The sequence below is a fragment of the Apis florea genome, unplaced genomic scaffold (genome assembly GCF_048593485.1).
Source record: "Apis florea isolate Af1SG1 unplaced genomic scaffold, ASM4859348v1 contig_3081_pilon, whole genome shotgun sequence".
Classification (NCBI taxonomy): domain Eukaryota; kingdom Metazoa; phylum Arthropoda; class Insecta; order Hymenoptera; family Apidae; genus Apis; species Apis florea.
Genome location: NW_028256703.1, coordinates 1,832,107 through 1,843,036, shown reverse-complemented (window position 1 = coordinate 1,843,036; position 10,930 = coordinate 1,832,107). Strand labels below are relative to the sequence as shown.

The 10,930-nt window shown below is 24.3% G+C and overlaps 3 protein-coding genes and 2 long non-coding RNA genes across 8 annotated transcripts; 2 read left to right on the top strand and 3 right to left on the bottom strand.

Moving 5' to 3' along the window:
* Window positions 1-341: 341 nt before the first annotated feature.
* On the bottom strand, window positions 342-3,496 carry LOC100871190 (HEAT repeat-containing protein 3). Its single transcript, XM_003694413.4, has 6 exons — window positions 2,713-3,496; window positions 2,359-2,619; window positions 1,352-2,289; window positions 1,001-1,283; window positions 759-932; window positions 342-663 (listed from the first exon to the last, which is right to left on the bottom strand). Exons 1-6 carry the CDS (start codon window positions 2,854-2,856, stop codon window positions 553-555), a joined length of 1,911 nt encoding a protein of 636 aa, XP_003694461.1. The 5' UTR covers window positions 2,857-3,496; the 3' UTR covers window positions 342-552.
* On the top strand, window positions 3,380-9,299 carry aub (aubergine). 4 transcript variants are annotated; one of them, XM_086908518.1, is made up of 10 exons: window positions 3,420-3,509; window positions 4,482-4,687; window positions 4,937-4,966; window positions 5,304-5,391; window positions 5,522-5,665; window positions 5,778-5,986; window positions 6,067-6,252; window positions 6,330-6,500; window positions 6,571-6,850; window positions 6,939-9,299. In XM_086908518.1, exons 2-10 carry the CDS (start codon window positions 4,496-4,498, stop codon window positions 8,345-8,347), a joined length of 2,709 nt encoding a protein of 902 aa, XP_086764644.1. In that variant the 5' UTR covers window positions 3,420-3,509; window positions 4,482-4,495; the 3' UTR covers window positions 8,348-9,299. The 4 variants fall into 4 exon arrangements, with proteins under 4 accessions (XP_086764646.1, XP_086764644.1, XP_086764645.1 ...); XM_086908519.1 differs by lacking the exon at window positions 3,420-3,509 and adding an exon at window positions 4,163-4,249; XM_086908520.1 differs by lacking the exon at window positions 4,937-4,966 and having other exon boundaries at window positions 3,380-3,507.
* On the bottom strand, window positions 4,288-4,992 carry LOC147657516 (uncharacterized). Its single transcript, XR_015292207.1, has 2 exons — window positions 4,824-4,992; window positions 4,288-4,692 (listed from the first exon to the last, which is right to left on the bottom strand). It is a non-coding gene; the product is annotated as an uncharacterized LOC147657516 (long non-coding RNA).
* LOC147657515 (uncharacterized) lies at window positions 6,269-6,750 on the bottom strand. The gene is made up of 2 exons (XR_015292208.1): window positions 6,612-6,750; window positions 6,269-6,414 (listed from the first exon to the last, which is right to left on the bottom strand). It is a non-coding gene; the product is annotated as an uncharacterized LOC147657515 (long non-coding RNA).
* Window positions 9,157-10,927, top strand: LOC100866970 (coiled-coil domain-containing protein 130 homolog). The gene is made up of 5 exons (XM_003694306.4): window positions 9,157-9,491; window positions 9,625-9,940; window positions 10,026-10,286; window positions 10,354-10,486; window positions 10,569-10,927. Exons 2-5 carry the CDS (start codon window positions 9,629-9,631, stop codon window positions 10,799-10,801), a joined length of 939 nt encoding a protein of 312 aa, XP_003694354.1. The 5' UTR covers window positions 9,157-9,491; window positions 9,625-9,628; the 3' UTR covers window positions 10,802-10,927.
* Window positions 10,928-10,930: the final 3 nt, after the last annotated feature.

The window sequence follows — 10,930 nt, the reverse complement described above, 5'->3', positions numbered from 1 at the left end:
ATACATAATCATCTGTTTAAATTTAAATTCTGAAGCAGTTATGAATGAAATTATTTTTAATATTTCTTAAACAGATTAATATTGCGTCATATTGCGAGATACAACTTTTTTAAAAATTGATGTAAAAATATGCGTATTATTATCATTTGAATCATCATATCAAATGGAAATGAACTTTTATACTAATATAACATATAAATTTATACAAATATAAATTTTGTGATCATGAATGCTATTAATACAAAAATTATATTAGATTTGTGCTGTTTCTTATCTATATAAATCGTGCATTGTTCTGTAAAAAAATTTTCAATTTTATAAAATTATAAATATTCATATAATCGATTTTTTCGAGAACTTTAATTTAATTTAAAATTTAAAATATAATTGCTTTAATACACAAAGCTTTTATTATTACAATTTAAGAATTAGTTAATAATATTTCATAATATAAATATATATTTACATTGTAAATATTAAATTTTAGTACATTAATGTACTAACACATAATTGATAAAAATTGTTAATGTATAAAAAAACAGAATGAATCTTTTAAAGATCTCTCATCCTTTTTTCTTTATACCTTATAAATTTCATAATATTCATATTCACTGTGGACACTATTGCAACATTGTCTCCTAAAGTTTTTTTTTGTTGTCTCATCTATAAATAAAAAATAATTTTAATAATAAATTTAAAATATAATTCGATATTCAATCATTCTATAAATGATATTCAAATTGAAGTAAGAATCTTACTTTATTTCTAAAGCATGGTATTAAGATTTGTAATTTTTCTAGCAATTTAATTTCATTTGCTAATTGGTCACTATTATCTTCTGCATATATATCTATTATTGTGTCCAAAAATTCTGCCATTACCCAAACTTTTGATTCTAACATACAAGCATCCAACAAAAATATAGATATATGCTAAAAAAAATATTATTATACAAAAATATATTCAACATTAAGTTTTAATCAAAATTTATAAATCTTACTTTAATTATTTCACGAGCTTCAGATGTATCATTGTTCCTTAAAATTAAAGCCAAATTTCCTAATATTCGTATCAAATTTACTTGAATATTAGCATTTAAACATTGTTGTTCTCTGTTTAACATTGGTTGAACATCAGCTAGTGTTAAAGAGTTAAAAATATTTACTTTCTCTTCTGATAATTTTTGAATAGCAGCTCTCATAGCTGCTGTAGCGGATTCTAATAATTCTATATCATTTGCACTTGTATCCTTGAAAACGATTGTTCCAATTTCTGTCCACATTCTAAAATTAGAATAATATAAATTGAATAATTTTATATAAGTTTTAATTTAACAAAAATTATATATTACCTGTATACATTTTCTATACCACCAAGTGCATCAATTTCTAAACATGATATTAAATTATTTAAACACAAATAGGCTGTACAATTTAGAGTGTGAACTTGCTTTAAGATATCTTTTCCTTCAACATTTTGTTCTAATATTTCTAATGTATCTTTGTTCATAATTCTAGTTTTGTCCCATACTTTACTTATTATATTACAAATATTAAATATTTCAATTATTTCTAATGGTAAAGAAAACATGATTTTATATAATTTATCATCCATACAAACATCATCTATGTTTTCAATTTCATAATCTGAATTTTCTAAATCAGATTCATTCTCATTTTCTTGATCTTCTGAACATAAATTGGCTAAAATCTCTAATGCTTGCTGCTGTGCACCAAAAACCCTTCTACTATCTTGTACTTTTTTTTTTGCATTAATAGAAAAGGCATTTTTTTCATAGGGTAAAATTGAAACCAAATTGGATAATAATTGCTTACAATCAATGGAAAGAGTATCAGATAATACATTTATCACTTTGCAGATTATATTCATAGAAAGATTTTCTTCACAGTTAGTCAAATTAATTAATAAACCACTTATAGCAGTTTTAAAACAAGCTATTTCAGAAACACTAGCATTATTTATTTCTGTGTTTAACAATTGATTAAGTGTATCTTCAGAATTTTTAAGTTTTTTAATAGCACTGATATTATCTTCTGACAAAGATAATAAACATTGTGTAATAATTGTAGCAATTTCTATACCATAAATAGTGATATCAAAAAATTTTGTTAAAATAGAAACAATATCATTTTCATTGCAACATTTTACAGCAAATTCATTGTGTTCACATAATGTCCATAATAATGTAATTGCTTGAATGAACGCTTCTTTTTCATCAATTGCTTTGTTTTTCTCATTATGATCTTTTGGTTGCCAATCTGTATAATACTATAAATTGTGTCCAAATTACTAATTTATCACAAAATAAAATAAAAAAAAATTAATTTTTAAGCTTACTTGTTTTAACAAAGTACACAATGGACTCATAATATCATCATTTAATAAATTAATATGTGCTTCCATTTTTCCATTATCTGCTAAATATCTTAAAGTACTTGCACTACTGGTTCTTATAAGAATATTTTTATCAACAAGTAATGGACCTATTATTTTAGCAATTCCATTTTTTGTAATTTGCACAGCAAGAGTCGAATTATAAGACATTGATTCAATCGTTTGTAATCCTGAAAGTTTCTCTTCAATATTAACGGATTGTATCTGAAAAATTTATTATTTTACAATTATTTTTAAATGTAAAATATAAAAATGAATAAAAATGTGAAATAAAAATTTTTCATGTAAAATACCAACTTCTTCATATACTCTTCGTAAAGCACTTTCCCGATCATCATTCATAACATCATCAATTTCTTCTGTTTCAAAATCTTTAACAGATAGAAGTCCCGTAGGATTTCTTTTATGTGGTCTATTTTTTTGTCTCTTTTGCTTTCCCATTTTTTCTTAATACATGAATTATCGCGAATTAAACAAAATTATTTAAAAATACACGTGTCATTTCTATTTTTATCTTCTGTTTTTGTATCTTTTTATTAAAGAAATTTCACTAGATAAAAATGAGATTTTAAGTTCCTAGGCTTCATATGATTGGTCAAATTTTTAAGAAAATTGATTGGTATAGTGAAATATATCAACGAATCAAAAATATGTACTTCCATTTATTTATCATCTATGAAATAAAATAGCAAGAAATTACCCATAATGCCTTAGGTTATTTTTTGAGACATGCGCTTTGAATAATTACATTCACGTATCAATTTATACAAATAATAAAAATTTATTTTAATTTATATGATAATATCGCAAAAAGCAATCATAGAATAAAGATATTTATAATATTTATAAATAAAAATAGATTAGGATTATATATATCCTTTTAAGTCTTATATTTTTATAATATTAAATAAATTTTAAAAAAATTAAAAAAAAATAAAATATTTTTAATATAGTACGGTACTGTAAGAATTTAATATCTGTGTCTCTCTATTACGCATGCGTCAAATTTGATTTCGTTAGTCCAAATTTGACTCTTGTAAATCTTTTCAAATGTATAACTGGTATTTTCCGATATAGCAATAACATAGCAAGGTGTGAGTTAATTTGTTCAATAATTTTATTTATATTGTGGATTGTAAGGTATTATTTATAATTATTTCAAAATTTTATTAATATTTCTTATTAAATTTCATAAAAATTGATTATTGATTGTTAGTTATAATATAAATATTACAAGTACATTTTTTTGAATTTTTAATTAATCATGTATTTAGTTAATTTATTTAATTAAATTTGAATAAAAAATATAAACTTCAATTATGGATTATTTATCATTCATCATTATATCATTTATATTCATTATATTATTAAAATTTATAAAAGAGTTTTTATCGATTTATTTATTGATTTATTGATACTTTCTGTTACTTTTGAAATAATCTTTAAATATACTATTAGTTTTAAATTAGAAAATATTTTTTACAAAAATTCATTCAACCACATTGTTATTAATGTGTTGTATTAATGTGATATTGACTTTTTTCAAATTTTATTTGTTTTAATTGTATTTATTTATTTTTTTTATGTAATACTATAAATTCTAATTTTAAAACAATTCTTTTTATATGTATGACGATTGAAATTCGATCTTGAAATTATTATTTTTAAATATTATAATCTTTTATTTTTTGTAATATTTAACCTTGAACTATCCTTAATATTATAAATATAAACATGTTCTAGTTATAAGATTTTTTTTTAAGTTATATTTTTTAAGTTATATTTTATAATATTTTGAAATATTTTTGAAAATATAATATTTATTCAAACATAGGTAGTATATTTTTTAAATAAAAATATTTTTCTCATCAATATTATATGAAATAAAGAATTGTTTTTCCTTTTATTAAAATTGCATTTAAAAGAAATTTTTTTTTATTCAATATAATAGTTTTTAAAAAAGAAAACATTCTGTATTATAATATTATATAACTACTTATCTTTTTAAAATATATTGTTATTTTTTCATTGTAAAAATTTACATGTTTCATTAAAAAATTGTTAAGATTCTAAATCAATTATGGCTGATCGGGGCCGGGGTAGAAGTCGAGGACGAGGAAGAGGTCAGGATGATAGAAAACAAGGTCCTGGACAACAACAACCTCAACAACAACCTCAAACAAGTGCTTGGAGTCGTAGACCTGGTCCTTCTCAGCCACAACCAGGACCATCTTCACAAACACCATATTCAAGATCTTCAGCACCAGCACAAGTAATCTATAAAACATAACTTTAATTATATTTAATAATACATATGTTGTATGATATGTATAATATTTTTTTGTTTTTATATCTTTTTGTTTTCTTTGTTATTTCTTCAGAAGTAAGAAAAAAATGTATGTATTTACTTTTCTTTAAAAATATAAAAAATTTATTTATGTATGTGTATGTTTGAAGTATGTATTCAAAGTATATTAGAAATGTAAAAAAAATTTGAAACTCATTTTGTTTTTTTGTGTAGATTTATCCAAAGGTAAAAGGAATAGATAAGGTTAGTGTTTGTCTATTATTGTTAATATTATTATTATATTTTGAATAATATTATTTCTTTGTAAAAATGAACTGTCTCAACAATATAGTCTCTTATGATATAGTATTTGTAATTTAAATTTATTTTTAAATATTAGTAATTTAGAAATGTGAAAAATGTATGTATCTTTTTTTGTTTATATATTATATCTTCTATTTTGATCTATATTATTTGGGTTGTTCGGAAAATAATTTTGTTTTTTTACATTTATGAAAATAAACGAAATTACTTTCCGAACAACTTATTATAATGAAATTTTAAATTGTTATTTTATTATTAAGTATTTTTCATTTTTAAGAGTGCTGGAAGAGCCACTCAGAGACTAGGTCCTAAAGGAGATGGTGGACCAGGACATAAAGAAGAAAGTGCTCCTGAAGCAATGGAAGGTGTATTTAAGAAAGTTTTTTTTTTAAATTATATTTCATTTATATTTATTTTATATTTTTATTATTTGAGAAAATTATATGGTATAAATTCATTTATATATGAATATTATACATATATGATACTTTATAGTTAGTGGAGGGGAAACTGGTGGAGGAGATGCAGCAGCAGCAACAGCATCACAGATAGGAAGAGGTGCTATGCGAGGTAGACGTGTGATACCATCAACTCCAGAAAATATACAAACTAGACCAGAGAATTTAATAACTAAACAAGGTTAATGCATTTCGTATATATATGTAATACATACATATATTTTTATGTATATAATATATATGTATATATATGAAACGTAAAAAATATATAACATAAATATTGACTTTTTTAGGCAATACTGGAATTAGTGTAATGCTACAAGCAAACTATTTTAGATTGCTTGCCACAACTGATTGGTGTTTATATCAATATCGAGTTGATTTTGCACCGGACGAAGATCGTACTGCGGTTCGTAAAGGATTACTTAAACTTCATAGAGAAGCTTTAGGAGCATATGTTTTTGATGGAACTGTTATGTATTCTAGTAGACGTTTACCAGATGTAAGATACTTTTGATTAGATCAAATTATATATAATTGTTTGATAAATTATGAAATTATACAATAAAAATTTCATTTTAGAAAATGGAAATTTGGTCTCGCAGAACATCAGATGATACCAAAATCAGAATTACCATACGTCTTGTTGGAGAAATGGAAAGAGTAGATCAACGTTATCTTCAATTTTTTAATATAATTATGCGAAAATGTTTGGCTCTATTGAATCTTCAACTTGTAGGACGCGATTATTTTGATGCACATAGTAAAGTAAATAAACAAATAATTTCTTACTATAATTGTTTAATATTTGTATTTATTAATTGTTTAACATAATTAAAATATAGGTAGAAGTACGTGATTTTAGATTGGAACTTTGGCCTGGTTATCTTACATCTATAAGACAACATGAAAATAGTATTCTTATGTGTGCTGAAATCATACATAAAGTCATGCGTCAACAAACTTTATTAGATATATTACATGATTGTTATAATCAAGATAAACTTGATTATAAGGTAAGAATATTAATTATTAATAATTTTCTTGAGCTTAATTATATTCATATATTAAATATTATATATTTAGACGTTATTTGAAAATCAAGTTATTGGTTTAGTTGTACTTACTGATTACAACAATAATACATATCGTATATCAGATGTGGATTTTGATTCAAGTCCTAATTCAACTTTTCAATTAAGAACCGGTGAAAAAGTAACTTATAAAGAGTATTATAAAAATAAATATCAAATCCCTATTAACAACAATTCTCAACCAATGCTTGTAACAAGATTAAAACCAAGAGAACGTCGTGCTGGTCAAGCCGAATTGGTATATCTTGTTCCGGAACTTTGTCGTGCAACAGGTATAATTTTTTATTCAATATTTTTATAATTAATATACGTAATAAAATATTTAATTGTTATATTTCATGATAAATAATTCTTGCACAGGTTTAACTGATGCTATGAGAGATAATTTCCATTTAATGCGTACATTGGCAGAATATACACGTGTATCTCCTGCGGCGCGTATAGAGAAATTAATGGTTTTTAATAGGAGACTTCGCGATAAACCATCTATAGTAGGAGAATTAAATGAATGGAATTTACAACTTGATGAAAAACTGGTTGATGTACCAGCACGATTTTTACAACCAGAAAAGATTGTATTAGGAAGTGGACGAACGGTTTCTGCAGGTCAATTTGCCGACTGGACTCGCGAATTACATAATAAGCCATTGTATAATATTGCTCGATTGAGTAACTGGGTAGTAATTTGCATGAGTCGTATGAGACGCGAAGTCGAGAGATTCATACAAACGCTTAAAGAATCTGCATCTGGAATGGGTTTTAGAATTGACAGTCCAAGACTTTGGGATATTGTTGATGATCGATCCAATACTTATTCTGATACTCTCGAAAGAGTAATGAGTACTAGTAATCCAGAATTAATCTTTTGCGTAGTATCGAATAATCGAGCTGATAGATATAGTGCAATAAAAAAGAAGTGTACTCATGATAGACCAGTAGCTTCACAAGTTTTCCTTGCAAAAAATCTTTCGAATAAAGGTATAAGGTCGATTGCTACAAAAGTAGCAATTCAATTAAATTGTAAATTGGGTGGTGCTCCATGGAGCGTTGAATTACCACCGATTAATTTAATGGTGGTTGGTTATGATGTATGTCATGATCCTGCTGATAAAAGCCGTGATTTTGGTGCAATGGTGGCATCATTGGATAGAAGCTTGACAAGATATTATAGTGCAGTAGCTGCTCACACTACAGGAGAAGAACTTTCAGATGAGTTTGGAGAAAGTCTTGAAAAAGCTGTGCTATGTTATAGATCAGTGAACAAAGTTTTACCCTCACACATTTTGATATATCGTGATGGCGTAGGTGAGGGTCAGGTACCATATGTATATAAACATGAAGTAGATGATATAAAGGCCAAATTAAACAAACTTTATGGTGATCCTAATACCATTAAATTGGCATTTGTAATAGTTACGAAACGAATTAATACTCGCTTATTCTACAATCAAAATAATCCTCCGCCTGGTACAGTAGTCGATGATGTTGTTACTAATCCATTAAGATATGATTTCTTTATTGTATCTCAAAGTGTACGACAGGGTACGGTGACACCATGCGCATATAATGTAATAGCTGATAGTACTGGTTGGAGAGCCGATCAGATGCAAAGAATGACTTACAAGTTATGTCATATGTATTATAATTGGTCTGGTACCGTTAGAGTACCTGCACCTTGCCAATATGCTCACAAACTTGCTTTTTTGGTTGCACAGTTTGTGCGTCGTCCACCATCTGCAAGGATGCAGAGTTTATTATATTACTTGTAATCATTCCTTGTTCCTAACATACAAATTAAGATATATAGATTAAGTAGAAGACATGCAAACTGTCTTAAAAGTATATTTTTACAATTTTTTGTATTATGACAGATAATTTAGTTTTTGTTTTCTCTCTCTCTTTTTTTTTTTTTTAAAGAATTTAAAAATTCTTTCTCTCTATACATATATGTATATATGTATGTATATATATATAGAGTTATACAATTATATAGTATTAGACGATATTTTATCATTATTTCTTCATTTAATTGATATTAGATTAAAAAATTGATTATGAAAAAATTTAAAAAATATATTCATGGTTTTATGTTTTATTATGCAGGAATCATAATTTGAAACATGAAGTAAAAAATTATTTGTTTATGATATTTTACTTTCTTACATTACAGTTATTGCAAATAAAAATTAATACATTATGTATTCACATATTTCTTTATAAAGTAAGATTTACTTTGACTACTTTTTTTTATGTATAATTATGTATTTTTTATAAGAATGTATTGTCATTTATAAAAATACTGTAAAATATCATTCTATAAGAATGTTGTAAAATTGTTGTAAGATGTTCAAAATTATGTGTGATGAACAAAATTGAAATCTTTAAATTTAATAGATATCTTATGTCACTAGTTAAATTAAATAGATATTTTATGGAGTCACTAGTTAAATTTAATAGTTAAATTTAATATCTTATAAAGTCACTAGTTTACTTCGCTTTACGTTATAGGCTTTAATATACATAATGGAAATATGTAAAACTATTTTTATAAAAAGATTTTATATTTTGTTTTGTAATTGTTAATTGTTTTGTAATTTATAATTTTATAATTTTTTCTTTCATTTATATCCTGAAAAATTTTCAATAATCATTTTAATTTCTCATAGATGGCGTATATATTAATCTGAAAGTACCAATATAATAAAAATAGTTACAGTAAAATGTTTCTACAGGCTCTAATATAAAATATCATACGATTAGTTGGCTAACCTGATTTATCGTACATTGTTTTTAAGTTCAGTACGACGAAGAAAAGTGAAGAAGTAACATATAAGAATTATTTCTATTTAAATAGAAGTTAATAATTAAATTAAATAAACTTTTGTTTTTCCTAAAATCTTATTAGAAATTAAGGTATTATAATAATAAAATTTTTCATATATATATATGTGGAAATAATTTTAAAATAATTTTTGGAATAATATATTTGTTACGAATTTTTTAAAAATATTTTACTTAATATTTATTGATTTCTTTAACTTTATAGAAAAATGGGAGAACGTAAAGGCACAAATTTATATTATCCACCTGATTATGATCCTCGTGTTGGTGGACTTAATAAATTTCTTGGAACTCATGCATTACGTGAAAGAGCACGTAAATTACATATGGGTATTCTTATTGTTAGATTTGAAATGCCATATAATATATGGTGCGATGGATGTAATAATCATATAGGAATGGGTGTTCGTTATAATGCTGAAAAAAAAAAAATTGGAATGTATTATAGTACACCTTTATATCAATTTCGTATGAAATGTCATCTTTGTGACAATCATTTTGAAATAAAAACTGATCCAGCAGTAAGTAAGCAGTATATATTATGTTTTTATAATAATAATTTATTATATTTTATTATATTATTTGCATAAATATCTTTTTACATAGAATTTAGATTATGTAATAGTGAATGGTGCAAGACGTCAAGAAAATCGATGGGATCCTAAGGAAAATGAACAGATTGTGCCAGAAACAAAAGAAGTATCTTGTAGACTATATGATGATGCTATGTATAAATTAGAACATGGTATAGAAGATAAGAAAATAGCAAAATCACGAGATTCTTCTTTGGAATCTGCAATAGCATTAAATGATGCTACATGGAAAGATGATTACACTTCAAATTGTGCATTGCGAACTGCATTTAGAGTATGTTTAATATATACTTGTTAATTATATTTTTTATATAATTTATTATAATATTTGAATATTGTAGACACGAAAAAAAGAATTACAAAAAAAGCAAAGTTTGGATCAAATATTGCTTAAAAAAAGTGGATTAAACATTGATTTAGTTAATGAACATGAAGAAGATATAAAATTAGCTAAATTATTAATGTATAAAAAAGGTAATAATTTAGATAATATATAATATAGAGAAAAATCAATATTTAAAAAGAATATTACAAAAATTTATTATACTATTTTCAGATACAAAAAAAAGTGTGCATAATCCTTTGAAACGATTAATTACTATTATACGATCTAGAGATAAAGTAAAAAGTTTGCCATATTCTATAAATCATGGTATTAAAAAACAAACAAATCAAACACCTAAACTTCCTGAGTTTAATCAGCAAAAAATTCCGACATCGAAAATTACTAATACGTTAAATACATCGCTAGTAACTTATGATAGTTCTGATACAGATAATGATTCATAATATTTTGTATTTGAAATAAAGAAATTATACATGTATCTAATATAATTTATAATTATTTGGTAAATATGTATAATATATATAAAAATAACATATTAAGGAATAACATAATAAAATATTAAGTAAAAATAT